Consider the following 24,128-nt stretch of genomic DNA (forward strand, 5'->3'; position numbering starts at 1 on the left):
TCATTTCCAAGATATGCTTAGGCAATGATTAAGCTCAAATCATGTAATCTGTACAGGTTATCTATAAAACAAGGGTTTCTCCACTGAATACACAAAAAGATACTGGGTGTATGAAGTAACAACTATAACAGCTGTCACATGTGTGAGCAGTAATTAAAAGTTAGGAGAAAGGGGACTTTATTTTTATTTGGTGGCCTTAGATCTTTAAATTCTCTTGGCTTTGTATTTGGATTTTTGTACATGTAACAATCTTTTCCCCTTTAGTGCACAGGTTTAAATAAAATAAAGCAGCCTTACACTTAACGACATGAAGAAAATACTGAACAGCATGCTGGTAGAGCTGAAGAGCTTCCTCATAGTTCCCAGCCTTGTCTTCCTGGGCTGCTTTGCTTGCAAGATCTATTGCTTTCTGTTTGAGGGAGGCAAAATAATAAACTTAATATGGAAGCATAAATCTTAAGTTTGAAGCAAACAATGCTCCCCCCAAATGGAGGAGGCAGAGAGATTTAATTAAGAAGGAGTAGTTAGGGAAATTCTCAAAATTAAGTTAACTGCTGGACTGGAGACATGGCTCAGAGGTTAAGGGCACTGGCTAGTCTTCTAGGTGACCAGGGTTCAATTCTTAACACCCACGTCAGATCACAAATGTCTGTAACTCCAATTTAGAGGACCCGACCTCTTCTGGCCTCTGTGGGCACCAGGCACACACAGGTACACAGATACACATGCAGACAGAATACCCATACACATAAAATAAATTTAAAGCATTTGAAAAAGCCTAGTGCTGCTTCCTAAAGCAGAAACATAATGCACAAAGATAAAACCCCCATGGAACAACGAGATATCAAGACTCTGAAAAGTTCCAAAACTATACCGAGCAAAAACATTTAAAAAACAAACAAACAACTAGTGCCGGGCAGTAGCAGTGCACACCTTTAATCCTAGCACTAAGGAGACAGAGGCAGGTAGATCTCTAAATTCAACACCAGTTTGGTTCACAGAGCACGTTCTAGGACAGCCAGGGCTACACAGAGAAACCCTGCCATGAAAAACAAACAAACCAAAATAGTGTCACATCAAAGAATATTAAAAGACCATTAAAACAATGTTTTAAACATTTAGTAACATGAAAAGTATTTATGATGGGCATTTTCTGATGATTTGACAAGGATTCATTTTCTACCTTTTCACATCTATGATGGGAACTACAGTAAAGATTTTTTTTTTTCTTTTTTCTTTTTTTGGTTTTTCGAGACAGGGTTTCTCTGCAGCTTTTTTTTTTTTTAGAGCCTGTCCTGGAGCTAGCTCTTGTAGACCAGGCTGGCCTCGAACTCAGAGATCCGCCTGCCTCTGCCTCCCGAGTGCTGGGATTAAAGGCGTGCGCCACCACTGCCCGGCTTACAGTAAAGATTTTAAAAAAGGAAGACCTTCTCAGAAATAGAGCCATACAAACACAGCCAAGGAATATTTAAAGACATGTAGAACCAAGTCAACAATAGGAAAGTAGGCTTTTGAAATGGTATTGTAGCAAGTGGACAGCCATGCGGGAACAAAAAGGAATATTAACTTAAGTCCCATTTGTCTCGAAAAGCTAACTCAAAATGAACAGAAACTTAAACATAAAACTTATAGAAAAAAAACAAAAAAAGAAAAATTCTTATACTTAACATCAAAAGCAGTGTATAAAATAAAAAGATGCTAACATCAAACATATTAATTTAACAACATTTGTTCTCTAAAAGATTCTACTAAATAATGAAAAGACAGTACAGATTGGACGAAATACTGTGAAACATCTGACAAAGAGAAACATCTACTAGAATGCACAAAGGGATCCTGAAGACATAACAGTTCAAAAAGAATCTTAATGGGCCAGTGAGATGGTTCAGCAAATAAGGGGTCCTGCTACCCAGCTTGGTTGATTTGAGAGACCCACACAGTAGAAGAGAACGAACTGTTCTTGCAAGCTGTCCCAAAACAGTGTAGCATGAGCTTAAAAAAATAATCCATTTAGTTAATGGGGAAACATAATTTCACCAACGAGACTATAGACGGCATACCATCATTAGACATTTGAACAATGCAAATTAAAACCACAATGAAAAAGACCAAACATCTATCACAATGGCTAAGAGTAAAAACAAACACATCAACGCTGGAAGGGATGCTAAGAATGTATAATGGTCTAGAAATTCTGAAAAACTGGTTTTTATTTACAGAACAAAGTATTTAGCTAATATATAAACAAGCAACTACACTCTTAGACAATCACCTAAAGAAAGATTTATGTCACAAAAAATCCTGTATATGGGGGCTGGAGAGATGGCTCAGAGGTTAAGAGCACTGGCTGCTCATCCAGAGGTTCTGAGTTCAATTCCCAGCAACCACATGGTGGCTCAAAATCATCTGTAATGAGATCTGGTGCCCTCTTCTGGCATGGAGGCAAAATGTTGTATACATAATAAATCTTTTAAAAAAATCCTGTATATGAGTGAATGTTCCAGATAGCCTTCAATAGTATCACAGCTAAACAGTTATATAAAAATACCATGAAACACTAGGCAGCAATAAAAAGCGATTAACTATTGCTATATAAGATTTGGATGAATCTTGAGGCTATTATGTTTACTGCAAAAAGCCAATTCTGCTGGGCAGTGGTGGCACATGTTTTTAATCCCAGCACTCGGAAGGCAGAGGCAGGTGTATCTTTGTGAGTTCGAGGCCAGCTATGAGAGCTAGTTTCAGGACAGGCTCCAAAACAACACAGAGAAACCCTGTCTCGAAAAACAAAAACAAACAAATAAAACCAAACCAAAAAACAAAACAAAACAAAAAAACAAAAAAAGAAGCCAATGCTACTGGTTCTGTATTAATGACTCCATTTATCTAACGTTCTCAAAACGTCAAAATGTGAGATGAGCAGGAATGAATTCTGCCAGGGAACTGGAATGTGAGCAAAGGAGAAAATGGAGAGTGGACATGAGAACAGCATGAGGGGTCCCTATAGAGCTGCTCTAAACTGCTTATATGCTGGCCACACAATCAGTTTAGAGAGGCTAAAACTGTCCTGACAGAAACGGAAGCACACAAAAGTACACGTCAAAGTGGGGAATGAGTAAGAGCTACTCAATGTGTCAACATCAATATCCTGACTGTACTAGTTTACAACATGCAACTAGGGGAAGGGTACACTGAATACCTCACACTTCTTACAACTGCACATTAGGTCAAAATAACACTGACTAAGCTTTGTAATTTAGAGGCTGGAGAAACATGGAGGTGGCATTAAAGCACTCGCTGCTCTTCTAAAGGACCAGCGTTCAGTTCCCAGAACCTACATCCATAGCTCACAACCATCTGTAATTTCATTTTCAGGAAATCCAATGCCCTCTTCTAGTCTTCATGGGCATTAATAACACAAAGAAAGCACAGACACAATACAGGCAATACTCCCATACACATAAAATAAATTCTAATGTAAAACATTTGCAGATATATGAAAATAAAGAACCATGAATTATTAAAACACTCCAATGGGTGGAGGGTATAGGCATGGGACTGATGACATGGCACAGTGGGTAAGGGTGCCTTACCACCAACACTGATGACTTGAGTTTGATTCCTGAGAACCATACAATAGAAAATGAGAACGAACTCCTCAAAGTCATCCTCTGACCTTTCCTAAGGCACATGTTTGTGTGGCACACACACACACACCATAATAAAAAATCATAGTAAAATAGTCTAATTTGGTTAAATTAGGTAGTAAACTGTATCTAACAGAAATAAGAACAAACGGGGAATGGGAATATATGAATGATACTCTTTAGGCTACACTAAACAAAAGAACATAAATAATATGAAAATCACTCAAATCTCCACAGCCACTCACATACAGGAATACCATTAGACTCGGAAGCATGTGCTGATGTAGAGAAGCAGGTGGGGCTACCCTTCTCTTACAATGTTTTGGAATTGACAAAAAGGAACTAGTTTTATGCTTCACAGGTCAGTAAGAATGTGAGGGCAAGTTTCTCATGTTTTAACTAGGCAGGATATAAATGTGGAAAGTCACAGACATGGTTACAGGTGCTTAGGGCAACAGTACACACAACCATATACTCTAAGGGCTTATTAGGCCACAAGGCATAAATAAATACTGTCCTTATTCAGACAAAATTTTCTGCAGATTATCGTGAAATGCTATGTTTCTTTAGTCACTCATTTCCATCACTTAGTCCACAGTGGGCAATTGTGGGTTGCTACAAGCCCAGTATGACATGCTAAAACCTTATCTCACTTTTTTAAGACAAGATTTTGCTATGCTGCTCACGCTGGTCTTAAACTTATGCACTCTAGCAATCCTCCAGTCCTATACTCCAGAGTTGCTGGGATTACACGGACATTCCGCCACGCCTAGCTTACAGCACAACTCTTATTTAGGTATCTGGTGTCAAATAGTGTACGGAATACACAGTCTAAAACAGTCTCGCACGTTGAATCCGTTGAATCCTTTAAAGTCTGATTGGTGATGAACGCCCCATTTGGCCCCTGGTTTTGGTGGCATCCTGCACGTGAAACTGTCCTGCACGTTTCTGAAGAGGGAGCTGTTCTTTAGGAATACAGATCTTTGCATTCCCCCCAAATCACTCCAATCCACTCGTTTTTGCTGTGATTCCCATGTAGTGTGTGGGCAGTCAGCCTGCTTCCACTCTTGTCACACTTTGATGTCTCCTCGCTGCAAGCAGCAGAATATAAATGCTGGAGCACGGTCTATATGGCCTTACATGCCATAGTCCCTAGCTCTGTACTGGAACATTCTAGTCCTACTTCAGCTGGCCACCCCTCAGAAAAGGCTCCCTGAATCTTCTAAGCCCAGGCTGGGTTCTATTCCTCTGTCAGCTCTCTTTCCCGCTCTTCTCCCATCACTCCGTCTGCAGTAGCTGCTGTCTGCACTCACAGGCCACCTCCTCAGTAATCCCCATGAAGACAGACTTCTCTGTCGAGAGCTTTGGAGCCTAGAATGGCACTGGTAAGTGATGGACATACTGTTAAGTTGCTGAATGAGGGAAAACTCCAGGCATCTCTGCTCTTTGGCTATTCCTGTCATCTCTAACAACAATCCCTCTTCTCTGGGTATTTCCAAGAGTGATGGAGGAGAGTTATCTGTCTATGTTACTTTCATTGGTTAATTAATAAAGAAAACTGCCTTGGCCCTTTAAGAGAACAGAAAATTAGGTAGGCGGAGTAGACAGAACAGAATGCTGGGTAGCAGGAGTGGGGAGATGCTTCAGGCAGTCGCCATATGCAGTCGCCATGCTTCTCTCCGAGATGGACGCAGGTTAAGATCTCTCTCCTGGTAAGCCACACCTCGTGGTGCTATATAAATTACTAAATATGGGTTAAAGCAAGATATGAGAATCAACCAATAAGAAGCTACAGATAACGGGCCAGGGGCCAGGAAGTATTTAAATGAATACAGTTTCTGTGTAATTATTTTGGGTAAAGCTAGCCGGGTGGCGGGACATAGCCCGCCGCTCCATTCTACAGATTGGCGCTCCAACGTGGTGACTAAATACACTTAAAAACCTGAGAGGGCTTTAAATAAAGGAGAGAGAGACTTTAACACAGCTTTTTGCTGTTTGCTAGGACGTGCCGTAGAGAGATTTCCTGTTTTTGGCAATAGCGGCAGAGAAAAAGCTGAGTCATTTTAAAACGCGGCTTTCTGGTGCTGTGCCGCCAGTGCAAACTCTGGCTTTAAAGCATTTCAATTGCTTTTATGGGACTGGATGCTTGTGTGCCCGCTTGGGATCAGAAAGAAAGTACTCTGAGACCAGGCCAATGGCTCACTGCTCCCTGCCTGCACCTGGGCAGATGGCGGAATCAGGCTTAGGCGATCGGGAGAGCATGGCGGATTTCTGCCGCCATACAGAGAGATGTTTTCAGACTGCGCAGTGCTCTGTGCATCAGATTTGGCTGTAACTTTGATGAAAAGAGTTTCTGTGCTGCACGATCAGTCTCAGAGTTAAAATGCTGAGTGCGGCTCCTACCTGGCGGCCACAGAGCTAGCACAAAATGGTACATCCTCCATTTTGAAATTGGAGAGAGGTGGAGCCAACATTCAGAGCAGTCTGCTGCTCTGCAACTCAGAGGCACAAGTGGCTCCACCATGTTGGACTGGGTGTGGCAAGCTCACAGTACCTGTTTTTGACCCAGGAATGTCACAGCTTAGAGTCTTAAGTGCTTAGCGATGTAAAGGCAGAAATCAAACATGTTTCTCGACAGTAAGAAATTACAGATTCACAATAAAAAAGATTCAGACAGAAAAGACCTTTAAATGGGTCACAGTGTTGGATGAATGTACGTAGGCTTGAGAGAGAGAAAAAATAGAGAGAATAAAGTTAATGCCTTAAAAAAAGGGTAAAGTCTTTAAAGAGACAGAATAAAGTAAAGTGATAGAGTAAGAATAAGCCACGTAAAAATGGAAAATTCACAGAGTCTGGATTATGTATTTTATTGTGTTTTCTTTGAAATTTTTGACTGTAAAGGAACTAAATACAGAGAGACATTTCATTATATGGGCTGCCAGGCTAGACCAGAATGGATATCTTAAAGGTATCTTGACTTCAGAACTTGGATCTAAGGATATCATGCTTTGGAAGAGTTTCTTCTTTTGTTTTCACAGAGGATGAGACTCTGTGGATTGCTTCTATCCCAATATGGTATGATAGACCACGCCTTCCTGAAAGGTTGCTATGAACATCTTCAAAAAATTACTTCACTCAACTGCCGACTGAGATGAACCTGGCAGACAGGTTACACCATGAAAGATCTTATTAACAGCGCCCCCATTCAGCAGGAAGTAGTTTGGAGAGAAAAAAACTGCGCCCATTTTCCCAAATATTGTTTATAAATGTTCTTTTACATTTAAAGGGAGATATAATATAGATATGAATGATTTGCATTGGTATGGATTTTAAGGTCAATTTTGTTATATGTATATGTATTTCTGATCTTCATTAAGCTATTGTGATTGTGTAGTTCATTTTAAAATGTAATGTATAATTAGGAAATATAGGTTGTTAATGGATAATCATCGATAATAGTCAAGCTTGTAGTCATGTTAGATTTTCTAGATGTGCATAGATATATTTCAGATAGGCATTCTTCATATCTTTCAAAGACTACAGAACATGGCAGTTAAGATTTTTAATAACTTAGGGCTTTTCATGATAATGAGACACATCTGCTCCTGGCAGCACCAATCTACTTCGAGAGGAAGATGGGCATCGAAGAGGCTACTTATGGAGTTTATTAGCCATTTGGGCAAGAAACTGCTCTTGCCTGGACTGTTGCATAAACTGCACACAAAGAACCTGCAGAGAGAGGTCTGCTGAACTTGCCTAAAGGTGAGATGGTCTTTTGGGGTTCCTGATTCGTGAAAGAGTCTGCAAGACGGTCTGCAGGACACAGCAGAAAGTGACTGAACTGTCTTTGGAATTTCCTGCATCATGGAAATGTCTGCTGGACACTATGGGCCTGAAGGCCGAAGATGGATGCCCCAACGGTACAGAGGAACTTTGGGTGACTGTCCAGGCAGCGAATTGTCTCTGTCATTTCTAGAGTTTGAAAGTTGCATATTTCTTGTTTACTTAGGTAATATTATATCCTTCTGGAGTCTTTGATGGAGTTAAAGAATAAATAGATAGTTATAGCTTTCCTTAGTTATCATAAAAGATAAAATAGATCTAAATATTGTAACTGTAATACTTGCTTGATAACTGTTTTGTTATATGTAATTTTGCTATGTTAAAGTTGAAGCCTTTCTTTTTTGTTTAAACAGAAAAAGGGGAAATGATGGAGGAGAGTTATCTGTCTATATTACTTTCATTGGTTAATTAATAAAGAAAACTGCCTTGGCCCTTTAAGAGAACAGAAAATTAGGTAGGCGGAGTAGACAGAACAGAATGTTGGGTAGCAGGAGTGGGGAGATGCTTCAGGCAGTCACCATATGCAGTCGCCATGCTTCTCCTCTCCGAGATGGACGCACGTTAAGATCTCTCCTGGTAAGCCACACCTCGTGGTGCTATATAAATTACTAAATATGGGTTAAAGCAAGATATGAGAATCAACCAATAAGAAGCTACAGATAACGGGCCAGGGGCCAGGAAGTATTTAAATGAATACAGTTTCTGTGTAATTATTTTGGGTAAAGCTAGCCGGGTGGCGGGACATAGTCCGCTGCTCCATTCTACACAAGAGCACACAAGCAGTTCAGCTTCAGGATTTGCACCCTGACATCTGAGACTGACATACCTCCCTCAGAATTTGGTCTGAGCCATGGAATGTTTTTAAGGACTCAGGGCTGACAATCTTTATGAAGCTGATTTCCAAATTTATTCCATTTTGATCACAATGTCCACATCACTCCTACGAATAAAATGCTCCAGGTTGCTATAATTATATACATTTCTTTTTGTTATTATTTGTCTCTTTGCTCTCTGTCTCTCACTAGATGAAAAGCTTCACAAAGTCGGGGGTTATGTCTTCTCTTTTGCATGCATCAGCATAGGGCTGGCATATGACCAAGTGACTTCACTGCCCCAGGGTCAGTCAGGTCCTAGCCATCAATATAAAGTACAAAGTTCAGGAAGATCTGAGATTGGCTTTTTCTGGATGGAGTATCCATCCTAGAAAATAGCATACGGACAAAGACGTTCCATCCCCATCCGCAAAGGCTGACTTTTCCTCTATGCTCAAGAGTCCGTTTCCATCAAACCCTTTGATGTTTACTCACTCCATTAGTGACACACCACTGGACTGTTCTGCTCAGCCCTTCCCTTTTTGGTTGGGGCCTCCCCTGAAGAAAAACATGTTTAAGTTCTGTCTCAGATCAATAGATACAATATTCCATTATAACACACCAGCTTTCTTGGGATCCTAGAATTCTCTCTAACTGCCACCTTAGCATCTCTTTACCTCGACAATAAAATCCCAGAGAAAGCCCCAAGTTCATTTGAGTTTCTTTAGCTCCTATTCCTGAAATGCTGTCTTTTGACTGTGAAAGCACTTGCTCATCTAACTTCCTCTCTCTATAGGACACAGCACTAGTAACAAATACCTGAACAGTATCTCCTTTCTTGGTCTTCATTACACCACTAACCACTAGATACTTACTGTGCTGTGATTATTTTCCAGTGTCTCTGATACGCTATAGAACATACGCTATATTCTTCTCATTCTGTAAATTCTCCAAGATGGGACTCTCTGTGTCCACCACCTTTATGATGAACTCCCAGATCCTTATTGCAGGTGCAGTCCCCAAGCATGTGTATACAAAACGCTCACTTGGCATTTCCATCTGGCTGTCTCAACAAACATCTCAAAATTAGTTCAGAACTCAATTTCTTTTTCTTCTCTCCATGCATGCTTGTTTTTATCTTCAAAACCAACTTATATCCATTTTAATAGTCAGCCCAGAACGTTTATAGAAAACCCAGACTCCAATTCCTCCTCTCTTAATTTTTAATTTAAGACACAGACTGAACTATTTTCTTTCTTAAAATTTTCTCTGCACCAGCCTTTCTTGGGCATTTAAAATAGGGACCACCCTAATTTGGCCAGTCACCACCTTCCCCCACACAGACCTCTGTCTTGTAATTGGCCCCCTTTCATTCATACTGGCTACCAGTCAGATGTTACTGTATGCAGATCAAAGTTTGACTCTGAAACAAAAGCATGAAACTGCCTCTCCACTGTTCATCCACGTACAGCAGAATGAGGACCCAACATAAGATGCAGCACACAAACTCCTGGTGACTGTTAGGAATTCTGGTTCCTTCCTTGCACACCGAGTTCCTGTCATGCTGGTATAACCCAAACCAAGGCAAATGACATACATACAAAGAACCCTATGCCATTGTCTCCCTGTAAAACCCCAGCTTCTCAAGGCTTCAGTGCCAGTATGGCTCTCCTGGTGCAACACACTCCCCAAAACTAACTGGTCTAGATTCCTATGATTGCCTGTACATGCTTCTAATGATTATACTGTGTTCTATCAGTTGCTTTCTGCACACACACACACACACACACACACACCCCAATTCCCCAAATCTTAACGGTTTTATATGGACAACAAATATTTAGGACTGGGTCATCTTTGAGTTTTACTTCACGTTCTTTTACTTGGAGTTTTCTCCATCTCTCTACAAGGTTTTTTGCTTTGTTTTACTTTTTTTAAAAATTATGTTTCTGCATTTTTTTCTACCTGGAAAGCATTCACCATTCTTCTTCAAAGAACCAGAATCTTGCAGTGAAAAACCCCCGCATGCTTGTAAGCAGACAGGCCTGGGTTCAAAATTGCCCTCAACACTAATAGCTGCATGTCTTTCAGCACACCAAAGGATCGACAAGTTCAAGTTCTAATCCCGTGAAACTGGAGTAGCATTCAGCTCGAAGAGCTGTCCTGAGGATTCAATGACATCCAACACTGAGACGACCGGAGCTAGTTCACATTATCCGAGATCACACCACCTCTGCGTGAAATGTTTTTTTTATTTGTCCTTGGGAGAGTGAGCTGCACCCTCCCTGGATGCTGACCCACACTAACCTCTAATCCTGTTACTGCATTTATGGAATCATTTTTTGTTTTATTTCTTTGCATCCTGCACTAGGTTGAAAGTGTCTGTCTACAAAGATGTTTTGCTTTGTTCCTTGGGAAAGCTGCTCATTTAGCAGTTTTCCATCTGAATTTCCTAGCTAGAAAGCTGAAAAGGCTGGAGGAGAAAAGCCGGCCTGAAACCACCACCACCAACAACTGCAGCTCAGCATCCTCCTCGTTACCACTCACACCTATACTGTAGTATTTGTCAGCTTCAGTCTGGGTCACTGAAGAACACCTAGCATTCCACAGTCCATTCAAACACAACACACCTGGTTACAGAGTCAAAGTACAAATGCTATAAAGATGCTAAGTACTACAAAAGAAACCATCTTTTGCCAGGCAATGGTGGCACATGCCTTTAATCCCAGCACTTAGGAGGCAGAGGCAGGGGGATCTCAGTGAGTTCGAGATCAACCTGGTCTACAGGAGCTAGTTCCAGGACAGGCTCCAGCGCTACAGAGAAACTGTCTCGAAAAACCCAAAACAAAACAAAACAAACAAAAACAACAAAAAAAGAAACCATCTTTAATATCCAAAGGAAAGCCTTTACCAATAAACAAATGCATTTACAGAAAACAAAAAAGCAAAGACAAAACCAACAAAAAAAGCCCCTAAACCCCAAAACCAACCAAACTAAATCCAAACAACGTTTTCTGAATAGGGCTACAAAAAAAATAGATTTACAAAAACTTGGTGGAAAAGATAAGCACACACATCAACAGTGAACTCTATTCTCAGAAATAATCCATGGTTGCAATTAGAGTTTACTGAAGATAGCAAACATTTAAATAATCTTCTAGGCTGAACTTCCCAACAGGAGCACCAGTCAAGCCTCTCCACCCTTTCTTTGTGTGTGCTGATCTCTGTTTAAAGGGCCCTCCTTCTGGTGGAATTTCTTCACAATCAATTATCCTCCATTTACATTATCATTGCTACTTATTGTTACTCAACAAGTAACTATTGGAGAAACTACCAAAAGATCGATATTGGAGGGTATTTCGTTCTACTCTCTGACAAATAACTAACCTACTGGGCTAGAAGTCTGGACACCAAGCCACATTCAACCCCCCACTGACATCCCATGTTGGGAGACAGTGCCACAAACATCTGTCAATGAATGCCGTCCCACGAAGGAGCAATAATCTTTTCCTAACATTAGCTATCTTAGGAATCCAAAATTTACACACAAAACACTTTTTTTTTTTTTCCGATGAAGGCAGGAAGTGAAGATACAGATTAAAATACTCCCTGGTCTTAAATAATGCAATCTGGGAGAACATACATAAAAACATATTCTTAATGAATCCATGGGGATGGCTCTAACCTCAGGTTCTTGAGCTATTTTCGTATTCATATTTACCAGACACCTGGAAGAGCTTTGTTTATCAGCATGAGAAACCCAGACGACCCTATTCCAAACTGTCCAGAGTAGTGCTTTGCCAAAATTATACTTTTCCTTCCTTCCTGGTAGAGAAACTGGAGCTCTTCCTGATTGCAGAGATCTGCCCAGTTCGGCCCAACTCTGCTGGTTTGCTTTCCAATGTCACCAGCAAATCAAGAGTCCCCCAGACAGACGGCAAGGCCAGCCCGTTTGGGAAGCGCCCCTTCTCCGCAGCAGGGTCGGCGCGGCCCCGCCTGCCTGGGCCCGGGACAGGGGCGCGGCCGTTCTTCGCTCCCCGCCCCCACCCTCCCCGCACCGCCCCCGGCCCGGCTCTTTAGAGAGGCTGAGGGGGGGCCGAGGTACCTGGAGGTTGGTGTTCGTGGACGCCATGGTGGGGCTCAGAGGCGGGTCCGTGCGAAGGAGCGCGGGCCGAGGACCACCGGCAGCGGTACCGTCGAGTCGCGCTCGGGTCACAGTCGCACTCTTCCGGATGCGGTGGCTCTGAGACCCCGAGCAGCAGCCTCGGCTCTGGAGCTGTAAATCTACGACGGATTCTGCCAGCCACCCGACCCTCCCCACAGAACTTCCGCAATCCCGAGCCCCTTTGGGCTCTGGTACCGCCTCCCGGCCGGCACTTCCGCCTCGTCATCCGCACGCGCGCTAACTAGTCACCCAGGATGCATCTCGCCACAGATGAGTTCGCGCGAGATAAGAACAGGAAGTCAAGATCCCGGCCTGGCGGAAGTCAGGGCGAACGCCAGCTCTAGGCGAGTTCAGTCCTGAAGGGTGGGGCGGTTTGCAGTGACAGGGTAATGCAGTCACGGGTGTGTGCAACTTCTTTTAAATGTTCATTGCCCTAGACGTTTATATTCGTCGTGTGGATGTGATGGGTCTGGTCGCGCTGTTGGCTCGGGAAGCTTTGGAAAATTTATGTGAAAACGTTCCTCACAGCTACTGTCTCTGCGTTTTAGATCTGGCGATGAAGCAGTCTGCTGAAACCTGTCTTGCAGACCGAGTATATAAAGTACCAGTTATAATATACAAAGTAAGTTATTGGCTCCAGAGGGTAACAGAGGCCTCAGTGGTATTGTACATATCAGGATTAGAAGCAGAAATATTCTTTTTCTCAGTCCACTGCGCAATCCCCGTTTTCTTCCTTTGTTCCTGGCTAGGCTTCTTAGAGCAGAGTAGAATAGGTGTTTATAATAGTATTTCTTCTGTATGCATTTACCCGTTTCGATTCATACGGACTGTCTTTCCGTATTTAATATGTTCAACCACCCTTGAAGTTGCTCTTTTGTAGTTCTCTAATGCTCCTCTACATTTTCCTCTGGCTCCCACTCACCCTCCTCTAGGTACCGAATTTTCTCAAGTCATATCTTCCCTCTACACCATCTCCATTCATCCTCTTACTGAAGGTGTCCATAGACAGAAATGACTTCAAATAAAAATTTTGAAGCCCACTCTGTCCTCTGCCTTGCATTTGCTGTGTCCTTCCCAAGATCCATCCACAGGGTTTTATTTGCTGTGTCAAAGCCAAATTAATTACCTTCTACCACAAATTTTGTTCTTTGCTTTCTGTTTGGCATCACCAAACTTGCCACATTCTGGCTCAAGGTTCAGAGCTCACCCCTGTCCTGCAATTTAGTCCTTGCTTCTCGTTTTTCCCAGAAGTACAATAGGAACCCAACCTGAGAAAGCAGGGCATTTGATAATTAGTAAGCTGTTTAATTTATTGCTTAAAATCAGCTACTGGTTCCCAGTGATGGTCAAATAAGCTTGACTTTCCCTGAAAATATGACCAGACTCTAACTTACCTCTCAGTTCCACTTCTGAAATATTTTTCTTTTGTGCATTGATGTTGGTTGACTCCAAAAATCCTTTGCCTTAAGCATGCCCTCCATAAATGAACTGTACCCTCAGCCCTTCAATTCCTAAATACCTAGTGAAACTAAGTACAAATGCTGAGTAGGCATCAACACACTGTTCGTGTTCTTGCTACGTAGTCTAAATGTTAGACTGAAAACCCTGTTGAGATGTATCGAGTATCATCACCATGAGCCAGCCTGTTCCAGACACTGGACATCAACCAGTGTCACTGATAAGATGTTCTCTCCATGTGCAGAGAGGAAGGCACATTTTCTGTGATGCTATTCCTCCAAACCCACAACTCTAATCAGGAGAAAAAAAATGAGAAAGTCCTCACAGGGTGTTTCTCCTTGTAAATAAACAGCTGTATAAAAACATCAAGGTCACCAAAGACTCAGCTATGCTAAGCTGAATAGAGAAACAGTGGGACCCAGTCATGTTAAGCTTAATGGAGGCCAGAGTCTCAGTAGTTTACCCTGAGGCAATACCTGGGTGCAGGAAGAACCACAAACTGAGATTACCCAGGCACCACCCAAGAACAGATCATCCCAAGGAAATTCCTAACATTCCAGCTGTTGTAGATAAGATCACCTGCCAGCACACACTCACCTAGACAGGACACCTCAGAACCCCCTCATCACCACCTTTACTACTATGAAAACCTAACTGACTGAGCTCAGGGCTCTCTAATTATTCCAATACGTTGGACACCCAGAGAGACCAAGTTTGCAAACTTCTATAAAATAAAGTCTCTTAGTGATCAATAAGGGAGGGCCCAGCCCATGGTAGGCAATGCCATTCCTGTGCTGGTTGTCCTAGATTCTATAAGAAAGGCTGAGCAGGCCATGGGAAGCAAACCAGTAAGCAGTACCCCTCCATGGCCTCTGCATCAGCTCCTGCCTACAGGATCCTGCCCTGTTGAAGTTCCTGTCCTGACTTCCTTCAGTGATGAACAGCAATCTGGAAGTGTAAGCTCAAGAAGCCCTTTCCTCCTCAACTTTCCTTTTTGGTCATAGTATTTGTTGCATCAATAGAGACCCTAATTAAGATAGTAAGTGTCCAATTTTTATAAATAAAGAAGCTAATTGGGTGATCAAGAAGACCCTTTGCAGAGCTGGAGCGTGAACCCAGGTCACCTGTCTTCAGGGACAATCTCATCTGAGAACTGTGACAAGTAACTAGAGACTGAATGCACCATGGCACTAGAGGCTGCTCATTTCTGACTACTTGGGTAGGGATGTCTAAGGGAAGAGTCATTTGAACAGAACATCAAATTCTTAAATTGATTTCCATAGACCAGGCCATTTCAGACAGCAGTCAGGATAGAATAAATGCACAGATGGAAGCCATCCAACACATTTATGGGATGTTGGCATGCAGAGAGCAGAAGCACTCTGGAGAAAGAGTAGAAGGAAATGATGCTGGAAACGTATTAGTAGGTGCTTTGGGGTGCTTAGGGCTCTGTGTGTCAGGCTTTCCCTGCAGCCAGTAGGATTTGGGAAAGCCCAGCATTGTTGGTCCTTCTAGACTGGTGGGATATTGGCTTTATGGAGAAGAATCTGAGTATCTCTTGTAGAATGGATCAAGAGAAAGCAGGTAATAGGATAAAGTACCTGGTGTCTTGCTTCTACACTTCAGGAGAGAGGTCATAGAGCCAACAGGATACTCTCTGTTTGTTTGTTGTTCCTGTGGCACAAAGCTTACTTCTTACCTCATGGGGTTTGGCTAATAGTAGATCATTTTCTTCAATTGCTTTAGATTAACTCAGCCTGTTAAATAAACACACAGAAATTCTTCAAGTGTCTGTTCCAATGTTCCTTACTCATGAAGTCTTGGAAATGTCTTCTTTCTCACTGTACCTTGGAACTTTAATTCCCCTTAGATGTCTGTTGAGTGCTTGCGAATCATAAATAAGAAAACAATCTGTTACCCTCATTGGCTTAGTATCCTTTCTTCCTAGGGGTAGATCTCCAAAACCCCACCTTCCTAGACTAATCCCCTGGGCACTAAACCTTACACGTTCTTATAACTCCCTCTGCCCTTTTCTCGACACACACCCACTGATTGTGTTTTCACACAATCAAAGTTAATTGAACAAAGAAGCTTCCCTTCCTCAAGGGAAACCTTTCAGGGAACCACTTTCTGACTTCAGGAATTTTGGAAATGAAGTAGATCAGTGGAGCTTATGGGTGGTGTTTATGGATTCAGCCTTTCAAAGAGTTTTACCTGAAATTCAGTTTCATAAACAGAATCCATCTCAGTCTTAAATGGAAGACTTAAAGGAAGTGCATAGTCGTAAGACCTTCTCCGTACCCTGCACAGCCACCCATGCATACCCACAAGTCAGGTCTCTACTTGCTGAGTTTCCATCTCATGACCTGGAATACAACTGGTAAGCAGGCCAAGTGCTGGCAGGGCTGGTCCTGTGACTGGTGACTCATGGGCATTCTCAGGCTAGAAACCTGCTGGTCCACTCAGAGAGGCACACCTTTCTGAATATACTAAGTATTGTGAAAACCAAGCCCTTTCAACTTAGGGTACTTGTTTTACTTCTTGTTAAATTTTTGTTTTATTTATGTGTTTAGATGCTTTGTATTTCTGTGTACTTCATGCTTGCCTGATGCCTGTGGAGGTCAGAAGAGGGCATCCAGTCTCCCAGAACTGAAGTTAAGATGTAGGTGCTGGGAAATGAACCTGTAATCCCCTATAAAATGAAAATTAAAAAAAAAGCAGATCTCATACTGCCAACATAATGACACACGGTATCTAATACCATTCATAAATGGAGGAAAGGGGGGCACGGTAAGAAAATACAGGACCAAAGCAATACCAAAAACCAGCTGGGCAAGCTCCAAACTCTCTACTTCCATGTCTGATATCAAAAAGCTCTTCGGGCCAGGCGGTGGTGGCGCACGCCTTTAATCCCAGCACTCGGGAGGCAGAGGCAGGCGGATCTCTGTGAGTTCGAGACCAGCCTGGTCTACAAGAGCTAGTTCCAGGACAGGCTCCAAAGCCACAGAGAAACCCTGTCTCGAAAAACCAAAAAAAAAAAAAAAAAAAAAAAAAAAAAGCTCTTCGGGTTTCCAACTTCTTTCAGTTGCTTTGTCTGCATCACTTCTCCCTCTTGGGCTGGTTCTATTCCTTGTTAGCAGCATTTCTTATTATGTATTCCACAGATCTGGCATTTCCAACATTTTGGGATCTCTAAGGCAATCCAGCTTCAACTTTACAGCTTCATGCAATGAGCTCTCTAGGCCTCCATTCAGGGACACCCCTGACACATGCCTGGCTTTTGCAGCTTTCCATAGTCACACAGAGAGATTCCATATCCCCTTTCTTCTTTCTTTGACTCTAAAGCCAGGACCATGTGGCCAAAGCTGGCAAGTACTGCTGCTGCTGGGGCTGGAGCATGGTCCCTTTGTTCAATGACATCTTCTCCAACTTTCTGTTTGTGTGTGCAGGTATCCATGGTGAGCAGAAAAGGGCATTGGATCCCCTGGAGCTAGAGTTACAGGTCATTGTGAACCACTTGATGCTGGGATCTGAACTTGGGTCCTTGAAAAAAGCAGGAAACATTCTTAACTGATTGAGCAACCTCTCCAACCTTCACAGAAGTTTTTTAAAGTGTTTTGAATGTTTTAATTAGCATATATTAATTAAAGTAATAAGGAATTTCACTGACATTTTCATATATGTATGTAGTGTAATTTTATCATGTTCACTTCTACTTCCTTCTCCAAATTATCCTCCTAATTTGAGAGAGAGAGAGAGAGAGAGAGAGAGAGAGAGAGAGATTGAGATTTGCCTATGGAGGTTTATTAGGGTTGTTTACAGGAGTATGGGTGGCAGTTGTATACAGACACTTGTGCACCTTACAGGGATTATAATCCTGATGATAAAGGACATAATAGCTTTATTTTTCTGTGGAGCACAACTTCAGAGTGACTTTTCCAGCTGTCTTTACTAAGAAAAGAGAGTCCTTTATGATCATTGTCACCATCTTAATACTGATATGTGGGCTGAGGGCATGTGATGGCTGATCTCAGCTGTCACCTCAAACAGATATAGAATCAGTCACCTGGGAGATAGCATCACGTGTGTCTGTGGGGGTTGTCTTATTAAGTTAACTGAGGTGGAGAGATCTGCCCACTCTGGGCGGCACCATTTCTTATGCTCAGAGCATGAACAAGTATTCATTGGTTTCTTCTTCCTGGGTGTGAACAACAGTGACCAGCTGCTTCAAGCTCCTGCTGCCTTCACTGCTGCCATGATGGGCCGTATCTCGAACTTTCAGAATAAACCCTTTCTCCCTGAAGTTGCTTCATTGGATATTTTATCACAGCAACAGGAAAGGAACTAGAACAGAGTAGTACTGGGGTGGAATCGATTTTACTTCAAAACCATCCTTCATGTACTTAATGAAGAGTTTCAGAAGCGGAACCTAGGTTCAGTCATAGGATGACCCAGCACTGAATAGTATGATCTCCCAAACAGTGACAATGTCATCGTTAAGCTAGTGACTATCGACATGAACAACACAATTTGGCATAGTGTTATCTGAGTTGAGAGAACATTTTCCTGGGAAATACAGTACATGTCAGTGGTTCACATTTTCATTTGATTTTTAAATCAAGTCAACCCAGCAGCGTTTAACAGACACAAAGGAAATGCAGTGTAAGAGCAGCAGTCATGCGCCACACCAGAGAAGACTCCAGCCCAACTTTGTCACAGCGTGCTTTTCTTTCTGGAAACAGTGCAGTTGGCCCTCCTTTACCTCATCTGTACCCACGTCAAGAAAATCTTTGTGCAAACCTCGGCTTTGCTGCCATCTTCCTTTTGCTTTTGCTTTTCAAAGTCCATGAACATATGTCAACACATATCAGTTCTTGATGCTATCAACTTTTTTTGAAACAGGATCTGATGACCAATGTTAAATGTCAGCTTCATGAGGTTTATGCATGTGGGAATGTGCATGTGAGTGCAGTTGTGATGTGGGAGTCCCTTCTGTATGCTGTGATTACCATTAATGAATAAAGAAACTGCCTTGGCCTGTTGATGGGGCGGAACTTAGGTAGGTGGGGAGGACTGGACTGAATGCTGGGAGAAAGAAAGGTGGAGTCAGAGAGATGCCATGGAGCGGAGACAGCCACTGGGAATTTTACCCGGTAAGCCACAGCCATGTGGCGATACACAGATTGATAGAAATGAGTTAAATTAAGATGTAAGAGTTAACCAATAAGAAGCTAGAGTGAATGGGCCAAGCAGTGATTTAATTAATACAGTTTTGTGTGATTATTTAGGTTCTGGGTGGCCAGGACAAGCAAGTAGCTTCTTACAACACAGTTGCCTGTGGAGGCCAGAAGGGAGTGAATAACCTGGTGCTGCAGTTACAGGTGGTTATAGGTCACCTGACCTGGGCACTGGGAGCTTAACTTGGGTCTTCTGTAAGAACAATGCACTCTTAACCACTGAGCAATCCTCAACCATAAATATTTTTTAAATGATTTAATTTTTCTCATGAAAAAGCACAAATTGGTTGTAGTTGTTTGTAGAACACATGGAGAAGCCTCATGAGTCAGTCACTAGCTGAACATTGATTAATCAGCCCTTTGGTGAGTTTTTAAGTGAAGACAGTACTCCAGACAGAGGATACAAAGACTGAGCGGTGACCCCCCGAGGAAAAGGTCCGTCCGCTTGAGTGAAGTCTTACAAGGAGTAGTCTGGTAATGTAATGCTGTATGACTGGTCAGCTTCTGTGTGTAATATGTGAAGATAGATTTGGGGGACAAGAAAGATGAGCAGATGAGTAGTGTTCTTGCTGAAGATCTAAGTTCAGGTCCCTGTACCTATGTCAAGTAGCCTAAAGCCACCAGTTAACTCTAGCTCCAAGGGATCCAGTGTCTTCTCTTGGCCTCCACAGGCATCAGTGCTTGCAGGTACATACTTACACATAGATGCACACAAAAAAAAAGAAAAAGAAAATCCTAGAAAAGAGATACGTTTTGAGATTGGTTCAAATGGTTAGATGAAAAAGCAGAAACTGACAAACTTAAGAACTGTTTGGAGCTGATGTTTTCGGGTGTTTAAGCTGCTGTTTCCGAGTGTTTGAGCTGATGTTTCAGAGTATTTTAAGGTAGAAATTTCATACTCTTGTTCCTGCACTAGGTGGAAGGAGGTTGAATTTTAGATTAAAACATATGATATGGAATTATTTTAAATTTATTTTATTTGTGTGTGCATGCATACATGCTTACATGTATGTGTGTACGCATATTTATGTATTTTTGTGCATGTGTCCATGTGTGTGGTATGTAATCATGTGCATGTTTCTCCTCCTGTAGGAGTCAGTTTTTTCCTTCCATTGTGGGTCCCAGTGGAAGGCACAGCGATCACACCTATTTGACATATAAGCAAACATTCCAGCAAGGGAGAATGCTCAGTGTGGAAAGGACTCCAAGAACAGGCATTAGACTTGGTGACACAGTTATGTCTGAACCAATGCCATTTTTCAATTAGTTAGCCAACCAGTGCTGGCTGAGATTCTGATGGCTATGCTGCACTTGAAACTGATGTCAAATAGATTCAAAGGAGAAGTATAACATGGTCCTTTCTTTCTGAAAATCTGTATTCAGTTGGAAAAATGAAGCAGAAATCAACCTTTGTGTCCTCAAATGACCAAGAAAGACAATGTGTGCTTCGGGAGTTAAAACAAGAAGTAAGAAATGCATGGATTCAAAGAGCACAAAAAATGTGGGCCTGAACTGTGCTGCAGAAACTGGACACAGTGAAGGAATTTACTTGCCCATATAAAGGCACTTAGTGCTACAGAGCTTTTTTTTTGCATATTATTCAAATTATAATTACAAAATAGAAGTTTTAAAGCCCCAAACATTTACTCATAATCTTGGCCAAAGTCCACATTGGAGAACTAAGAGTAAGTTAAAAGCCACTGCCAATTCAATTATTTAATTTCACTGTATTAGAGCCCAAGCTGCCAAATGATCTCATTACCAAATTATATCCTAAGGTCATCCTGGGAAAATAAGCTGTCTGGTGCCAAGCAAACTATTCCCAAGGATAATTCCTGGCCAATGTCAGTTTTTGAAACTGTAAAATGGCTTTGCTTTTCATAGGAAAGTTTCATCTCTGCTCCTGGTACTCTCGGATATTTCTACAGCTTACCTAAACTAGAGCAGCGAAGGGCATCCCACACAACCCACCCGTAACCTGTAGATGGCAGTAGGCGGCAGCCCAAAGCACAATGTTGCAGCAAGCTTTGTGAAGAGGGAGGTAGGTCTATAATACTATGTGGGGCTAGGGAGATGGCTTGGCTAATAAACTGTGAACTTAAATTCAGATCCCTAACACTGACATAAATATCTAGGTGTGGTTCTGTGTACTGAGGATGCAAATACAAGAGGGTCCCTTAAGTTTACTGGTCAGCTACTCATGTTGAATTGAGCTTCATGTTCAGTGAGAGACTCAAAAAATAACTAAATGAATAAATGAATGAATGAATGAATGAATGAATAAATAAATAGATAAATAAATAAATGGACATCAATAGACAAAGACACCTGATATTGATTTCTGGTCTCTATACCTATGTTCCCATGATCCTGTACATACACATGTGACATATTCACACAGGTTTCTAGAGTTGATCACAAATGGTTTCCATATATTACTCTGACCATGTGTCCACAGTTATTAAAAGTACAGTGTTAAGGTACCATACGTGAGAGCATTATACATAAAGACATGAAAATTCAGCAATGCTGCTCAGTTCTCATTCATGTTTGTGGGCCTATCTTTTTAATGGTGGTGCTTTTTAGAAGCAAAAGTTTCAAGTTCCTTCTTAAAAGAGAAAGTATACAGTCTCTATTAAGACAAGAAATACCTCAATACAAAGCAGTTTTACTGTGCCAGGGACAAGTGAGACACTCTAAAAAAATGGATGTCATAAGAGTCCCCAAATGGTGTAGATTTAGGTCAGGAGAAAAACCTTGGAGGGAGCTGGAGACATTAGCTTATTCATAAGTTGGGTCCCCTCAAAGACCACAGAGTGTAAAGTATCACGTAAGTGATCCACGTGGCTGGGGTGGATCCCCTCAAAGACCACAGGGTGTAAAGTATCATGTAAGTGATCCATGTGGCCAGGATGTCACTCGAGAGACCTGACCAGGTTGACTCTTATCCGGAAGGCGTATAGCGCTCCGGGCACTTTTATATTTCTCAAGAAAGAAGGAAGCACGTTGCACATGGATCCTATAACTCAGGGCATCACAATACAAATCTATTTTTGAAATACCAGGATGTTATGATTTTACTACATTATGCCTGCTTACTGTGTTGCAGTGAATAGGCTCTCTATGCTTAGAAGCTTGAAGTTCTAGGTTTGACTCCAGCCCAGAACTTTTCTTTGAGATAGAAGAGGCCACTGCATGAAAGACCATCACCTCAGAACTTGGGTGCAACGCTCTCATTTTCTGTTCCAGTTTTCCTTTGGCCTCAGCAATATCAGCCTCTCCACTCCCACCTGGGCAAGATAGTTCATAGGTTGGTCCCTCTGAATAGCCAGCCCTTCTCAGCACCATTTCCTGAACCCCTCTGCTTGCTCTTTCACACAGCGTTTGCAGAATGTCGATTTCTTCCAACAGGAACGGACAGAAACTCTTTGAGAGCAGGACGGTGTGCAGACTCGGAGGTGCTGGGAAAGTGTTAAGGCGGAGTACATTACAAAGGATCAAATCCTTGTGTCAACAGTAAATCCTGTCCCCACCAGTAAGGGACCAGTGCTTGATAAGTCAGTTAACTAGAAGTCGGTCCCCAGAAACAAACCCCGCCGGCAAACACGGAAGCTCTAGGACTTTTGGAGAGCCACAGTGGTACTTGGGAGATCAAGGGAAGTGGCCAAGGACGGCACAAACATGTGTGCTGTTCTGTTTTACTAAAAGAGGAAACACCGAAAAGTACCCACAATGTGGTAAAAAGGCAGAAGCACAGAGCAGCAGGGCCACGATCTGCCAGCGCTCATGATGACAAAGAAGAGCAAGAACGGTGGCAGGAGAAAGTGCTGAGCTGAAATGCCTTCATTCAGTCAGCAACTGGGCTCCACCTCGGAGCCTTCGGGAACTGGCCTGAGCCCCGTGGGACCCGTGGGACCCGTGGGACCCGTGGGACCCGTGGGACCCGTGGAACCCGTGGGTGTTACATATAAGAAATAACTGCCATACACCACAAAGGCAACATTCCATATTCCCAAGTAAAGTAATGCACTCCCAACAGAGTTCATTAGTGAGTTTTCCTAAACCTTCATGCTCAGTAGTCTCCATTATAGAGGAGAGTTCCATACAGTATCAGCCTCTCTGATGCCCTAAGCCAGTGGTTCTCAACATGGGGGTCTCAGGCCCCACTGGGTCGCATATCAGATATTTACATTATGACTCATAATAGTATCCAGATTACAGCTCTGAAGTAGCAACAGAATAATTTATGGTTGGGGGACTCCACTATCTGAGAACTGTACTAAAGGGTCACAGCATCAGGAAGATTGAGAAGCACTGCCCTAGACCCATACCTGTAAAGCCTTTTTCATTTTTCTCCTAGGGAAAAATGTTATTGTTGACCATTAAATATTTTCTAGAGGTAAAAATCTTGGTGGGCCCCCATTCCCCGCCAGTCCCTGAGCATCCACTATAGGCCAGAGATCCCAACCAGTTGTCTCTCATCTTTGGAGTGACCTCGTAAAAGAGGAATTACTGATCTCATTGTGAAAATAAGATAAAATTTGAGACTATTGAAGTGGCTTTTTTTGGGTCTCACTTCAAAATCACTAAGACTGACTTTCATATCTCAGCTCCCCAGGAGTCGAACATGAATTATAAAACACCGCTCTACGTATCCACAGTGGATGTCACAGTGATGTCATGCACTGTCATTATGTTATGCTTTGAGGGGCTTATTTAAAACAGCACGTACTGTTAGAGATGGGCAGCATGGGTAAGGAAAGCACAGACAAGAGAGGCTAAATAATATCTGGGTGTGGCTGGACCCACCTGTAGTTTCGCCCATTTGGAGGCTGAAGCAGAGGATGGCATGGGCCCCGGAGTTCAAAGACTCGGTTTGAGGGATGCATGTGTACGGGATGTTGGTGCTGGTTGTGGGCTGTGCAGATTCCTCCTACAGACCTTTCACGAAAGTTAGTTTTTTTTT

General features: G+C 42.4%; 1 protein-coding gene and 1 long non-coding RNA gene across 3 annotated transcripts in view; one reads left to right on the forward strand and one right to left on the reverse strand.

Moving 5' to 3' along the window:
- Vps4b (vacuolar protein sorting 4 homolog B) overlaps nucleotides 1–12,699 on the reverse strand; it is a 34,426-nt gene extending 21,727 nt beyond the window's left edge. The window contains exons 1-2 of one of the 2 annotated variants that reach the window (XM_038349424.2): nucleotides 12,408–12,579; nucleotides 298–409 (exon numbers count right to left, since the gene is read on the reverse strand). In XM_038349424.2, the coding sequence (XP_038205352.1) occupies nucleotides 298–409; nucleotides 12,408–12,434 (139 nt within the window). In that variant the 5' untranslated portion in view covers nucleotides 12,435–12,579. Of the gene's footprint in view, nucleotides 1–297; nucleotides 410–12,407 lie in introns of both variants that reach the window. The other variant, XM_038349423.2, reaches the window with a different exon arrangement.
- Nucleotides 12,700–12,783: 84 nt separating this feature from the next.
- On the forward strand, nucleotides 12,784–17,594 carry LOC119827534. The gene is made up of 3 exons (XR_005287685.1): nucleotides 12,784–12,868; nucleotides 13,016–13,089; nucleotides 17,375–17,594. It is a non-coding gene; the product is annotated as an uncharacterized LOC119827534 (long non-coding RNA).
- Nucleotides 17,595–24,128: the final 6,534 nt, after the last annotated feature.

This window comes from Arvicola amphibius, chromosome 12, assembly GCF_903992535.2.
Source record: "Arvicola amphibius chromosome 12, mArvAmp1.2, whole genome shotgun sequence".
Lineage (NCBI taxonomy): Eukaryota > Metazoa > Chordata > Mammalia > Rodentia > Cricetidae > Arvicola > Arvicola amphibius.